This window comes from Dama dama, chromosome 13 (genome assembly GCF_033118175.1).
Source record: "Dama dama isolate Ldn47 chromosome 13, ASM3311817v1, whole genome shotgun sequence".
NCBI classification, from domain to species: Eukaryota; Metazoa; Chordata; class Mammalia; order Artiodactyla; family Cervidae; genus Dama; species Dama dama.
The window spans coordinates 15,160,091-15,175,484 of NC_083693.1; the positions used below are offsets into that span (position 1 = coordinate 15,160,091).

Sequence of the window (15,394 nt, forward strand, 5' to 3'; positions counted from 1 at the left end):
ACTGCTTTAGTATATCCCACAAATTCTGATATGCTGTGCTTTCACTATCATTGAGCTCAAAATTTGATTTCCAAACGCCTGAGGCTGTCCTAGATATGTTATTGTTGTTGATTTCTAATAGAATTTCATTGCAGTTAGGGAATATAGCCTTAAACTTCTACTTTTAAACTTTTACTTTTAACCTTTACTGACACTTACTTTATTGCCAGCATATGGTTTATCCTAATGTCCATAACATGCACACAAAAACAATGTATATTCTGAAGGCGCTGGGTGCTATTTTCAAAAATAATATGTCCATGTGTTTGATACTATTTTTAAGATTTTCTCTAGATATTGATACTTTAAAGCTAGTTGTTCTATCAATTGCTGAGAAATGTTAGAATATTCAAGATTGTGAAATTGTCCATTTCTCCCTTTCGTTGTCAATTTTTTGCCTCACGTATTTTGAAGTTCCCTTTTCGGGTTCCTGCACATTTTGTGAGTTATTCCTCATAGTGAAGTGTCCCATTTGTCACTATGAAATGTCTCTGTTTAGTTCTGATAGTAGCCTATGTCTTGGAATCTATTTCATATGCCATTAACGTAGCCTCTCAGGCTTTCACATGCTTGCCATTTGCATGGTATATTTCCATGACATATCCCATCCATCTACCTACTTTCAACCTACCTGTACCTTTATATTTAAAGTGTATCTTTGTAAGCAGCATATAACTGAGTTTTGTCTACTTACCTTTCTGATAATTTCTAGATTTTCATCAGAGTGTTTTGTCCATTAATGTTTAATGTAATTACTGATATAATTGATTTAATTTACCATTTTATTATTTGTTTTCCATTTGTCTCCTAGTCTCTCTTCTTTCCTTTACTACCTTTTTTTAAATACTGTCAGAACAGTTTTTAGCATTCCATTTTAATTTCTCCACTGATGTTCTAGCCATACTTCTTGCATTATCTTTTGGTTTTTTTTTAAACTGGTTGCTCTAAGGATTAAAATATATACACTAATTTGGTCAAAAACATTACCAGAATATTTACAGAGGTTATTATATGCTTCCCATCTGTGTTTAAAAGCTCAAATAGTTTTAGACATTATAAAATCCTAAAAGTGGGAAACTCAGAATTTTACAGAATATATGTAAACAGGGATATGTAAATAGGGATAGTGTGACTGCAGAACTGAAGTTTTTAACTTAACTGGTAAATACAGGCATATATTTTACTGCACTACACTTTACTGCACTTTAGAGATACTGACTACGTTTTTTAAAAATTGTAAGTTGGCAACATCACCTACAGCAAGTCAATCAGTGCCATTTTCCAACAGTATTTGCTCACTTTATCTCCCTGTATAATATTAGGATAATTCTTGAAATATTTCAAACTGTTTCATCATTATTATATTTGTTATGGTGGTCAGTTATCTTAGATGTGACTATTTCAATTATTTAGGGTTGCCCCAAAACACACCCATGATAAGACAGTCAACTTAATGAATGTTGTATGTGTCCTGACTGCTCCACCAACCAACCATTCCCCAGTCTCTCTCTCTTCTCAGGCCTTCCTATCTCCTGGGACACAAATGATCAGGCCTTTAATTGTTCAAAATGAAGAGTCACATGTCTCTCACTTTAAATCAAAAGCTAGAAATGATTAAGCTTAGTTGAGGAAGATGTTGAAAACTGAGACACGCCAAAAGCTAGCTTCTTGTGCAAAACAGTTAGCTAAGATGTGAATGCAAAGGAAACATTCTTGAAGGAAATTAAAAGTGCTACTCCAGTGAACACAGGAATAATAAAACTGTGGAGCAGCCTTATTTATGATATGGAGAAAGTCTGAGTGAGCCAAACAGAAGATCAAACAGCCACAACATGCCCTAATTTAGCCAAAGCCTAATTTGAGAAGGCCCTAACTCACTTCAGTTACATGAAGGCTGAAAGAGGTGAGGAAACTTCAAAAAAGAAAAAAAGGTCTGAAGCTAGCAGAGGTTGATTCATGAGGTTCCAGGAAAGAGGCCATCTCCATAACATCACAATGTAAGATGAAGCAGCACGTGCTGATGTAAAAGTTGCAGCAAATTCTCTAGAAGATAATTAATAAAGATGGCCACACTAAACAACAGTGATTCAATGTTATTGGAATAAGAGGCTACCTAGGACTTTCATAGTTAGAGAAGTCAAAGCCTGGCTTCAAAGCTTCAGAGGACAGGCTGACTCTTGTTAATGCAGCTGGTGACTTTAAGTTGAAGCCAGTGCTCATTTACCATTCCAAAATCTGAAGGCACTTAAGAATTGTATCAAACCACATTGCTTATGCTCTATAAATGGAACAACAAAGCCTGGATGACAGTACATCTGTGTATAACACAGTTTACTGAATGTATGAAGCGCAAAGTCAAGAACTGCTGCTCAGAAATAAAGATTCCTTTCAAATATTACTGCTCATTGGCAATGCAACTAGTCATCCAAGAGCTATGCTAGAGATATAAGTAAGATTAATGCTGTTTTCACACCTAACACAATATCCATTCTGCAGTTGATGGGTTAAGGCATACTTTCAACTATGACATTTTATTACTGAAGAAATACATTTCCTAAGGCTGCAGATGCCATAGTGATTCCTCTGATGGATGTGGGAAAAGTAAATTGAAAAATTTTTAGAAAGAATTCACCATTCTAGATGCCATTTAGAACACTCACAACTCAGAGAAAGGGCACAAAATATCAATATTAAGAGTTTGGAAGAAGTTGATTCCAACTCTCAGAGATGACGCTGAGAGGGTCAAGACCAACGCAGGAAGGAACTGCAGATTACTTAGCAAGAAAACTAGAATTAGAAGTGGAGCCTAAAGACCTGAGTGACTGAATCACTGCAATCTCATGATGAAATTTCAACAGATGAGGAGTTGCTTCTCATGGACAAGTAATGAAAGTGATTTCTTAAGATGGAATCTCAAGTGAAGATGCTGTGGAGGTTGTTGAAATCACAACAAAGAATTCAGAATATTACATAAACTTAGTTGATAAAACAGCAATAGGGTTTGAGAGAATTAACCCCAATTTTGAAAGCCGTTCTGCCGTGAATAAAATGCTATCAAACACACTGCAGGCTATAGGGGAAGTCATTTGTGAAAGGAAGAGTTAATTGATGGTCAAACTTCATTTTTTCATATTTTAAGAAATTGCCACAGCCACTCCAGCCTTCAGCAGCCTCCACCTTGATGAGTCAGTAGCCATCAACATGAGGCGAGACCCTCTGCTAGCAAAAGGATAACAACTCACTGAAGGCTCAGATGACGGCTAGCAATTTTTTTAGCAATAAAGCATTTTTTAACTCAAGTATGTACATTGTTTCTTTCGACAGGTCCCAGAGTACACTACAGTATAAACATAACTTTTATATGCACTGGGAAACCAAAACTTCGAGTGACTCCTCCTACTGCAACATTTGTTTCACTGTGATGGTCTGGAATTGAACCCTCAGTATCTGAGGTATGCCTGCTGCTACACATGTTATAGACAGCACAGGTTTAGATTAAACTAAAGACAGCCTCATATTACCTTTTTCCCCTCTTGGAATACAGACAGTATTAGTTAATATAAACTTGCTCGTTTTCCCTGTGAGACTGGCTTTCTCCCGCAGTAGCAGCAAGCACACGTCACACAGCTGCTCCCCAGCCAGGCTGCCTTCTGCGGTCACATCACTGTCACCACAGCACAGAGGGGTAACTTCTGAGCTCTTGAGTTTTGACAGATCTGCGTGATCACTCACTGGTAGTTTCACTGTGCAGGTGTACAGATCTGCCTACAAGATCCAATCCTTTAATGTACCTGAGATTAAAAATTTCTGGTAGGGTGAAAGGCTTAACTTAAACGTCTATGTCTTCCCCCCGGCTCCCCCACCAATTGCTTTGGCTAACTTTCTCCTGCTCATTCAGTAAATGACAACTCTTTTCTTCCTAACCCTCAGCCCCCAAACCTTAGTTATTCTTGGTTTCTTTCCCTCTCACCTCACAGTCAATCTATCATCACATCGTGTTGTCTCCATTTTCAAAATATATCCAGAATCTGACCACTTCTCAATACATTCACTGCTATCAAGTAGCCCAAGCCTGAACTATTTCAAAGTGTCAGACAGGTTTTTCTGATTTTTTCCCCTGCTCACCTACAATCTCTTTCAGATCAGCCACAGTGAGTCTTTCAGGAAGTTCATATCATCCCTCAGTTAAGAAGTGGTCAAGGGCACCCCTCCCTTCTCACGCAGAGCAAAGTTAAAGGTCTAGGAGCTACAGAACATGTCACTGACTCTCGTGAGCCCTGTTTGGTCCCCTCTCCCATCATTCTGCTGCAGCCACCATCTTCCTGGCTTCTTCTTGAAAGTGCTAAGATGTTCCCAACCTAGAGTTTTCACGTATCACTTTTCTCCCAGATACCTACAGGGCTTGGTCTTCATTTCTTTCAGGCCTCAGCTAACATGTCACGTTACAGACCTTCCATGAATACCTAATTTAAAACAGCAGTCTGTACCTCTTTATCCCTTCTCTGCTTCTTTTCTCTTCACGATCTGATATCATACACTGTCAGTTACTGAAACGTAAGCGTCATGACAGTAGGGACTTTATTTTGTTACTGTAGTCCCAGCCCTCTGAACAGGGCCTGGCCCAAAGCAGGTGCTCAGGAAACGCATGTGGGGTTCAGGGAGATGAGGCTGCAGTCCTGATCAGGGAGCAACGCTTGAAGTCTTGGGCCCTTTCACTGAGTTCACAATGATACAACCAGTGAGCTTTTCCATAGCACACATCTGCTTCTCCCACTCCTCTCTGTCACACGGCTCACCACTGTCCCCAAAATAAATGACTGGATATGCTCCAATCACGCTGAATTTCAGTTCCTAAAACCAAACATGCGCCCTTTTTACTTCAAGCCTTCATCAGTGTCCTCTGTGTTTGGAATAACGCCACAGCTCCACCCTTCCAGCACCCTACATGGCCTCACCTTTCACGACCGCAACCCAGGCACGCTTTCTGCAGCAGGCCGTCCCTGCCCCTCCTGCCACCTCCACCCCAACAACAGTGGGTGGCGGCTCATAGACCGTGCTCAGCTCAGTCTCTTGGGACTGCATTGTCTTCTCATGGGTCACACAGAATCAGTTTACGGGGGGAACTGACGGTGAGCAAATTACTCACCATTCTGTGGCTGAGTTTTCTCAGCGCTCGCTTACTTAACCTCACGAACAGCTGTGCACAATCAGGCTGATGCTAAATGTTCAACAAATGCTGGCTATAAATCCATCCCCCCACTAGACTGTGGAGTGTCAGAAGTGGAACATAATGATTAGGTCCACATCTCAGGGCATGGCCAAGGCCTAGCATATGTCAGGCGCTCAACAAACACCTGCTGAACAATACCTGAACAAGTGGCCAACTGGCCGCCTCCTCCTCCTCTACCTGTGTGGATTCTCTCTCTGTGTGCAGAGGTGGGGGAGGGAGGAGAGAGAGGAAAGCGAGCCCCTGTTTCTGTGCATTTCTCCCTGCCCCATGTTTGAATTTTTGACTTCATTTCACCTTAATGTCCACCACAAAATAAGCTTATTAACAGGATGGGGCCAACCTAACTGGAAGTTTAAAAGCTCTTAAAGAAACTGTGGTTTAAGGAAAAGAGCAGGTATGAAGAATTCAGGCACTTTTCTAATCCTACCAGAAGACTGGCCATCTCAATCAATATTTTTTAATAATAATAATAATAATAAAGGATCAGCCCTGTCTCTGTAAAGCTGGGGAACAATTATCTTAGGTAACTGGTGCTTGCTGCTTCTCTCTCTCACTGAGAACAATACCGATATAGGTTCTGTCCTCACAAAGCCTCAAACTAGAAGAGAACTAAACAGAATACTACAAAAAGAATTTATTATTTTATAATTATATTATTAATTGATAAAATAAACTATTATTTCATTGTTTGTGACAGGAGCTACAATACAAAGGTACAAAGCCTAACAGTACCATATCACAGAGAGATGTGACCAAGTCCGGATGGTGAAGGAAGGCTTCCCTGAGAAGTGTGGGGAGAGGTGAGTGAAGCAGGATGGGCCAGGGGAAGGGGGAGGCTCAGAGACAAACTGGGAGACACTGCAGATGAGCAGATGCTGCAGGGCCACGAGGTGACATTAGGGACTCAGTGCTGGTCAGGAAGCAACAGTGAGAACTGGACATGGAACAACAGACTGGTTCCAAATAGGAAAAGGAGTACGTCAAAGCTGTCTATTGTCACCCTGCTTATTTAACTTCTATGCTAAGTACATCATGAGAAACGCTTGGCTGGAAGAAGCACAAGCTGGAATCAGGATTGCCGGGAGAAATATCAATAACCTCAGATATGCAGATGATACCACTCTTATGGCAGAAAGTGAAGTGGAACTAAAAAGCCTCTTGATGAAAGTGAAAGAGGAGAGTGAAAAAGTTGGCTTAAAGCTCAACATTCAGAAAACTAAGATCATGGCATCTGGACCCATCACTTTATGGGAAATAGATGGGGAGACAGTAGAAACAGTGTCAGACTTTATATTTTTTTGGGCTCCAGAATCACTGCATATCGTGACTGCAGCCATGAAATTAAAAGACACTTACTCCTTGGAAGGAAAGTTATGACCAACCTAGACAGCATATTAAAAAGCAGAGACATTACTTTGCCACAAAGGTCCATCTAATCAAGGCTATGGTTTTTCCAGTGGTCGTGTATGGATGTGAGAGTTTTACAGTGAAGAAAGCTGAGCGCAAAAAAATTGATAGTTTTGAACTATGGTGTTGGAGAAGACTCTTGAGAGCCCCTTGGATTGCAAGGAGATCCAACCAGTCCATCCTAAAGGAGATCAGTCCTGGGTGTTCATTGGAAGGACTGATGCTGAAGCTGAACTCCAATACTTTGGCCACCTCACGCGAAGAGTTGACTCATTGGAAAAGACCCTGATGCTGGGAGGGATTGGGGGCAGGAGGTGAAGGGGACGACAGAGGATGAGATGGCTGGATGGCATCACTGACTCGATGGACATGAGTTTGAGTAAGCTCTGGGAGTTGGTTATGGACAGGGAGGCCTGGCGTGCTGTGGTTCAGTTCAGTTCAGTTCAGTCGCTCAGTCGTATCCGACTCTGAGACCCCATGAATCGTAGCATGCCAGTTCATGGGGTCACAAAGAGTCGGACACAACTGAGCAACTGAACTGAACTGAACTGAACTGCCCCGAGAGAAAGGGGAAGCCACTGATGGATTTTAAGAAGACATACTTTAACTGTCATTTTTAAGAGATCACTCCATTTGGAGACTGGCCATGAGGGTGCTGACTGGAAGCAGGGATGAAAGAGACATTTAAGAGTTCTGGTAAGGAATAAGGTCTCCATACCCACAGGTAGGACAGTGCCTCCAATGAAAGGAAGTGAAATGATCTGACAACTATTTAGAAGGATAGTTTTTAGGTTTCTGGCATAGCTTTGGTGCCATTTACTACAAAAGAACACAGCCAAGCAGCAGCTCATGTGCTATGAGCCACGAGTGAGGAGACGCTGAACAGGCAGCACTGGTCTGGAGATCAGAAGCCAGGCCAAGACGAAATACAGAGCGTGTCTAACAGCACACAGGGCCAAGGCGAGCGGAGAGCAGGAGAAGGGCTCCACTCCTATTTATGTTCCCAAATTGACACATAATGTGCTCCATGAAGTTCTTATTCTACTGAGGAAACGTGAAAAAGGAGGAAGTTAAACGTGCTATACAAGAATAAGTGAGGGATTTCTGCAAAATATGTAATTCTGTTGTTTTAAAATTTTATATGGAAATGCAAAGTGATAAGATTAGCCAGGGCTTCCCAGGTGGCTCAGTGGTAAAGAATCTGCCTGCCAATGCAGGAAATGCGGGTTCAATCCCTGGGTTGGGAAGATCCCCTGCAGAAGGAAATGAAAACCCACTCCCATATTCTTGCCTGGGAAATCCCATGGACAGAGGAGCCTGGCAGGCTGTAGTCCATGGGGCAGCAAAGAGTCAAATACAATGTAGCAGCTGAGACACCAACAACAAGCATTAGCCAAGACAACCCTAAAGAACAGGGAGCGGAGATCTGCTCTTCCAGATACTAAAGCTTCTTAGAGAACAATAATTTACAACAATACTATACTCACCTAGGGACATCCTGACAATAGAATTAATGGAACCATAAATGTTGGCATGAGAAAGAAGGGATGATGTAGGCTTCCTTTATCTATGAAATTGTAACTGTGTGATACACCAAAACCAACTCTGGATGGATTAAGGTCCTAAACATCATGAAACTTTTTAGAAAAAAATATAGGCAAATAATGACCCTGTGGTATGATGTACAAGACACAGAAAGCACAACTCATAAGCCAAAAGAAAATACAATTTACTTAAAATGTAAACTTCTGCCCAATAAAAACAAGCAAAACAAGAAAGTGAAAAAGCTACCAACTGGGAGAAGACTGTTGCAACATGTAACTAACAGCAGAGAGTATACAAACAACTCCTACAAGCAATCAGAAAAAGACACACAAGCAGCCCAGTCCCACAAGGCTTTGTTCCTCATGTTGCTTTTGCCTGGGGCGGGGGAAGAAGCAAGCAAGTCACACAGAAGAGCAAACCACTTGGCGATATACTCCGGGCAAAGGCAGGGGGTCTAGGCCCTCTCATACCTGCTAGGGACAGGGCCATTAGCAACCTTCTTTGGAGGACAATTTGTCAATATCCATTAAAAAAAAAAAAAAAAAAAAAAAGATCCTTTGATTGTACTTCTAGAATTATCCAAGAGATAAACTCACACATGTAAAAAGATTAGTCAAGGACATTCTCTGTAATAGTGTTCCTAGAAGAAAATGAAAAATTAGAATGTCCAACAAAAGGGAGTAAGTTTAAAGAAATTACATCCATACAATGGAATCAGTGACAAGGGAACTATCACTTAGTGAAACTTTTATAAAAAAATCAAGATGCAGAACCAACAATTAACAAAAGGGAAGCAGGCGAGGAGGTGGCCGGTAGAAAAACATGCACACATAGATGCACAGACTCTCTCTTCAGGGACACAAAGAATTCAGTAAGAGTGCTTCTGGGAAGGAGAGGAAGAGATCCGCGCTGAAAGGCAGACGTTTCCCTCTCAACAGTCTGTTCATTACACCTTTCCTTTAGATGTTAATCATGTATATGGATCACGTGTTACCTTCCCAACAAATAAAATGTCCTACTGAGAAACTTTCAGCCTCTCTCAAAAAATAAAAAAGGATGACTTAAACAAATGATAGTATATCCATACTAATAAACACTACCTAGCAGTTGAAATGGAGAAAGAAATGGCCCAAGAACCCACTCCAGTGTTCTTGCCTGGAGAAACCCAGAGACAGGGGAGCCTGGTGGGTTGCCGTCTATGGGGTAGCACAGAGTCGGACACGACTGAAGCAACTTAGCAGCAGCTGAAAAAAACAGACTAAACCTACATGTGCTTCCCAGGTGGCACAGTGATAAAGAATCTGCCTCCAATGCAGGAGAAGTAAGAGATGTGGGTTTGATCCCTGGGCCAGGAAGATCCCTGGAGGAGGAAATGGCAACCCACTCCAGTATTCTTGCCTGAAGAATTCCATGGACAGAGGAGCCTGGCAGGCTATAGTCCATGGGGTCACAACAAGTTGGATGTAACTGAGTGACTAAACACACACACATAAACCTGTATATATTACTATGGGATAGGTACAAGACTTCTTTTTGGGGACAAGACTTCTTTTCGGGGTAATGGAAATGTTTCAAAGTTGGTTGTGGTGAAAGATGAGTAATTGATCTTTCTTTTTTAATTAGTTTTTTAAAAGCAAGGCTAGCAGATGCAGAAAGTAACACAACTAGGTAGAATTTAAAAATCTGAATTCGGTTCCTTCATTTTACTAAGCAGTATCAGAATTTTAACTATTCTGATTCTATACCCACTTCTTAGTTTTTCCAGATCTTTCTTCTGGCATTCCTCATACAGTACTCCTTCATGGCCTTCCACACTGAGGTTTTCAAGTTTCAAGGTTAAATGAGGCATGAGCAAGGGCCACAAGGAGGAGCGGAGGACAGCCACAAAGGAGGCCCAGGCCAGGGAACGGCAGGATCCTGTCAACGGCCAGATATTTCGGGGATATAATTCTTATTTCAGGGCCACTCAGACATGTGATGATTCCTAGTCTCAGTTTAGCAGTGGCTTGCAGTTAGTCCACGATCACAGCCTTCATATTCCTATCTTCACAAAATTCACAAGACCCTCATGACAGCTGTGCATTTTCCGTACTTCAAAATAGTTTCCCAGTTTGACTAGTCAAAGTACACCATAGAAATGGAACTAAATGATTGTTAATAAGCAATCCAGGCCCCAGAGTCGTACATAATGAATCCTGAGTTCCAACTAAGCTGCTTTACATCATAATTTACAAAATAATATGAGTACAAAAAAATACACTTGTTCATCCTGTACACTTGTACAAGTGTTCACCTTGTACACTTTAGGAAAATAAATTAAGTGGAAATCTAATTGGGAAAAAAGTTTAAGACAATTATTAGTTACTATTAATTATGGGAATGGACAGTTTTTCAAAGCAAAAACATAAAATGGCAAATGTAGCTTCCAACTATATATAAAATTAGACCTCAGATAATCTTAAAGGATACCTAGAAACTCTGTGCAATTCTAGAAAAGGCAAGAGCTAAAAACAGTAATAAAAGCATCTAAAAATGCTTTTAGAAGAGATAAATTCAAAAGATAGGGTATCATGAAGGCCATGGTATTTTTAGGGGCCTATGGTATCTCTGTCTGCTTGAGCAATTCTCAACAGGGGGAACTTGAGCAATTCTTAGTTGTTGGGACCACAGCCACTTCTGCTTCTGAAACAAAGCAAGGGGACAACCTGAAGAAGGGTTGCTTTTAGTTGAAATAATCTAGGGAAATCTGGCTATATAGAAACTAGAGTTAAAGGGGAAAAAAGGCACATTCAACAAACCAATTTTTCAGACAATCTGGTTTTAAACAAAACTCAGCATAATTATAACATCTTTACAAAGGAGAGAAGTCGAGTATCAGAAAAAAGAAGCATTAGAAATTATATATACATGCACACATTACTTTAAACTAAATAGAATTTCATTTGTTTCTCCTTGGGGAAACAAGGTTTGCTCCTAGTAAACTCACCTCCATGCTCTAGAAATACTCGAACACATCTTTCCTTTCCTCTTGCTGCAGAGAAATGAAGCAAGGTCCAGCCATTAGCATCCCGGCCATTTGGAGAGTAGCCTTGCTCTAACATCTTCCGCACTGTGTGAACATCCCCGGCGGCCACTGCAGCTTGAATCTGCAACTCTTCCTGGAGTTCAGGGTTCCTTCGACAATGGTGGTGTAACATCCTAGCTGAGTCCACTTTTTTACAAAGGATTCATTAGGTCACAGGGATCAGCCTTGAAGGGTAGGCACAATACATGAAATTTAGAATACTTGACACCTGACAGTGTGTTCATTAAATATCCCAGAATTTTCCATTGCTAACTCATGTAAGCCTTAGTGATGACAACTGATACTATAATAAATTAACATATATCTGTTTTGACCAGAACTTTCAGTTCTAAGATCATTAAAGATTTCAAAAAGAAAGCAAGGCATAAAGTTCTAAAATGCTGAAACAGGAAATTTTCTCTTACAGCCTTTTGTAAATTCAAAGCAAATATCAATGAATACAACATAAAAGTGATGCTGGGCAGCTGAAGATGGATACAACAGAGGAAGCAAATGAGCACTTGTTTTAGGATTTCACATTTATCTAAAGCACATGGAAAATTTAAGTTACAAACTATTCAAGAAATCTATCACACATCAATCAGTGAAATACTGAGTATCAAATGGACAATTCATAGACTAGGAAGACAAAAGACCTCCAACTATGAGAAGCAGTTTAACATTTAAAAAAAGGCAAAGACCTTTAGGCTGGTCTCCCAAAATATTTCAATAATATTTTATTTTTAGCCCCAAAGAGTGGAAATCTGGGGGGGATGGGAAGGGGAAGTAGGTGGGGTTAAGCACATTAGAGAAAAAAAATGTGCAGATTATATTTACATTCCTTTCATTTCTGTTTCTCTATCTATCCTTTCCACTTTAGGAAACACGATTTACTACTCCTCCTTTTCTGCCACATTTCTCTGGCACTTTTCTAATTTGCATTTTCCAGAAGTTTTATTCTACAAATATGCAAAGTAGCAACATCATAAAAAATATTTTAAAAGAAAAGAAGTCTAAACAATTTGTTGATTAACCACATAAAAAAGTAAAAGTAGTATATTGAATTTCTACACTTTCTAATAGGTCAAAAGAGGTGTGTACTCAAACTCAGTATAAAATGAGATTTCCTTCATGCAAATAGGAAAAGTTCAAATTGAATTGATGAAAAGTTACATCTTATATGTGTGTATACAAAAACTTTTTTTAGTGTATTTTTAAGTTTTTAAATACACACAGAAACTTAAAACTAACATAATTTTAAGAAGCCATTCCACCTGGGCTAACTTTAAGGACTAGATTAGACTCACCTCCTAATGAGTAGCTTCCACTTCTAAAAAAAAAAAAATTATGTGAAAGTCCCTTAAAGACATTCTGGTCTCATATGTAGGTTAGACATCTTGGGACAATCTTGTTACCAATAATAATTTACCTTGGAACACTTATCCCTATAGATGGTACAAAGGTCAGCTTAAGGTAACTTAGGTCATAACTTAGCTCAGTGGTATAATTAAATATCCTACCTTGTTTATACACAGAAAATGGTTATTACTGATACAAACTCCTAAGTATCGTTACAAAGTAAAGTAATTTAAAAAATATCAGACCACTGCTACAAAGAACTGTTTCCTCAAGAAAAACTCGAAAATGAGAAATTTCCTGACAATTTGTTTTCTTAAGAAACATGATTTCCCCTTATCTTTCCACTTAATTACTTTTTCAACTGACATTAAAATTAAGTCTCTTGCCTTAGAAATTTTAAAACCAAGAATCCTTCTGGGCTAGGTTTTTGCTTTATTAGGGAAGGTAAAAACCATTTGAAGAAATTCACAGAAACTACTACTGTATACTCAAAACAATCACCTTTACAGATTTTTTTTTTTTAAACTGGGATGATTACCTTGGCACTTAAACAAGGCATTCTATACAGGGAAAAAGATTTAAACAATATCAAAACAAACCCAGATTTTCTTTAAGCAAGTGTTGTGTTTAGTATACATTAGGTAATCTGAATGAGAAATAAAAATGAAATGGATTTTCCCCTAGAATAGCACAGACAACCTATGTCACTCAGTCACTTACCTTATGAAAGAATGCCCCTTTTCCTGATATGTGGATTGCCTAATAATCATTGTGCACATACAGCATTGTGAGTGGGGGCTTAGAGTGTCTCCAGATTATGGTGTTAATAAACTCTTTCTTAACCTGAAAACAAATGAAATAACAATCATGGAAAATTTTCTAAAAATAATAAAGAACCATAGCTGCCTAAATAGTCTACCTTTTGATGAGCTAACATTTCAGCACATTACAACAACTTACAGAGCAAAGAAAGAACTCAAATCAATTCTTAGAAGAAATTATCTCAACATCTACATTAATCTCCAATATAGGATATGATTTATTGGGGGAAATTTTTTTTTTTTTTTTTCTGAAAAGGCAGTTGTTTTTTTTTAAATAAAGAAAATAATAAATCACATACTTGGAATTTGGAAGCAAACACAAATTTTTTGGGGGGTCTATTCAGAATATATTTTCAGAACTGAATTACTTTTTAAGTGACATCATTAATTTCTTGCTCTTTCTAAACAATGAAAATACATGTGCCTACAATACAGTAGGTAGCCAGGGCCAAAATGGGATCTATGACACTAAAAGGAGGTTGTCTTTTTTTTTTTTTTGGAGGTTGTCTTTAAATGCTTGTTTTTCGTATATGCAAAAGACATCATGTTAACAATTCTGAAACTATTATGCCATTATGCATACACCAAACTAGGCAAAGATTAACAATAGTCTTGCTGGCTTCTCCCATATGAATTCAGAAAAAATTCTCTACAACTAAAAGAAAAGGGATCTTTCTTCACGTCCATTAAATCCTAGATCTATGAATTCCACTAGGGTTAAGAACACATGCAAAGTGACTTCCACACATTACACCAGAAACCCTCTAGGAATTTCTCACTGGGAGAACTGCCATCCCATTCTAGTGGGGTGGGTGTGCCAAGCCGTCTGTCACTTAAACAAGGAAAGGTCACACTGCCCAGCACCTGGATGAGCTATGGGGAAAAGTGGCAGTCACAGGCAGTCACAGGCAGCAGACCAGAATTTTCAACCAACCCAAATCAGTGCAGACTACTTTGACCCTTACCTCTTTTCACAAGCTATTCTTCCTTGTCAAATTTCTTCAAGGAAACCAAAGACTCTGCAAACATGCACTTGGAAATAAATAATATTTAGCTTAAAACTGCCTAACACTTTTAAATAAACAAACTAGGCATGATCAGCACTCCTACACGGCAAGCTATAAAAACTACAAAGCCGAGGAGATAATAAAGGACAGGGAAGCCTGGCATGTTGCAGTCCAGGGGATTGCAGGGTCGGACACGACAGAGATTGAACAACAACATGTATGGATGTGAGAGTTGCACCATAAAGAAGGTTGAGCACTGAAGAATTGATGCTTTCGAACTGTGGTGTTGGAGAAGACTCTTCAGAGTCCCTTGGACTGTAAGGAGATCAAATCAGTCAATCTTAAATGAAATCAGTCCTGAATATTCATTGGAAGGTCTGATGCTGAAGCTCCAATAACTTTGGCCACCTGATGCAAAGAGCCGACTTACTGCAAAAGACCCTGATGCTGGGAAAGATGGAAGGTAAAAGAGCGCGGCAGAGGATGAGATGGTTAGACAGCATCACTGACTTAATGGACATGAATACTCTGGGAGACGGTAGAGGACAGAGGAGCCTGGCGTGCTGCAGTCCTTGGGGTCACAAACAGACACAACTTAGCAACAGAACAACAACAATCCTTACAGAAATGGTTGACGCTGGAACTGGGCAGGAAATATAGAAGATGAGCCTAGAGCATCTTACAGTGCCAAAAGAGAAGGAAGTACTCCAAGAAAAATGCAAAGATGGAGGCGGGGGGTGTGATATGTCAAGGGGATACAGGAGCCAACTAGAAGAGCTCTCAATAGCCAAGGTGGAACAAATTGAACAAGAATCAAAGTACTATTAGATACTAACCCAAACTACACACAAGTAACAGTAAGTCTGTATTGATAATGAGCAACTGATTGAATTAAAAAGGGAGCGAAGAAATAAATCTCTTG

The 15,394-nt window shown here is 39.6% G+C and overlaps 1 protein-coding gene across 6 annotated transcripts in view; it reads right to left on the reverse strand.

The window, feature by feature from the left end:
* Positions 1-15,394, reverse strand: part of ASB7 (ankyrin repeat and SOCS box containing 7) — a 51,200-nt gene that overhangs the window by 29,980 nt on the left and 5,826 nt on the right. For 5 of the 6 annotated variants that reach the window (XM_061158568.1, XM_061158569.1, XM_061158567.1 and 2 more), the window contains 2 exons: positions 13,365-13,487; positions 11,208-11,470 (listed from right to left, as the gene is read on the reverse strand). In XM_061158568.1, coding sequence (XP_061014551.1) covers positions 11,208-11,418 — 211 coding nt within the window. In that variant the 5' untranslated portion in view covers positions 11,419-11,470; positions 13,365-13,487. Of the gene's footprint in view, positions 1-11,207; positions 11,471-13,364; positions 13,488-14,430; positions 14,453-15,394 lie in introns of those variants that run through there. The other variant, XM_061158570.1, reaches the window with a different exon arrangement.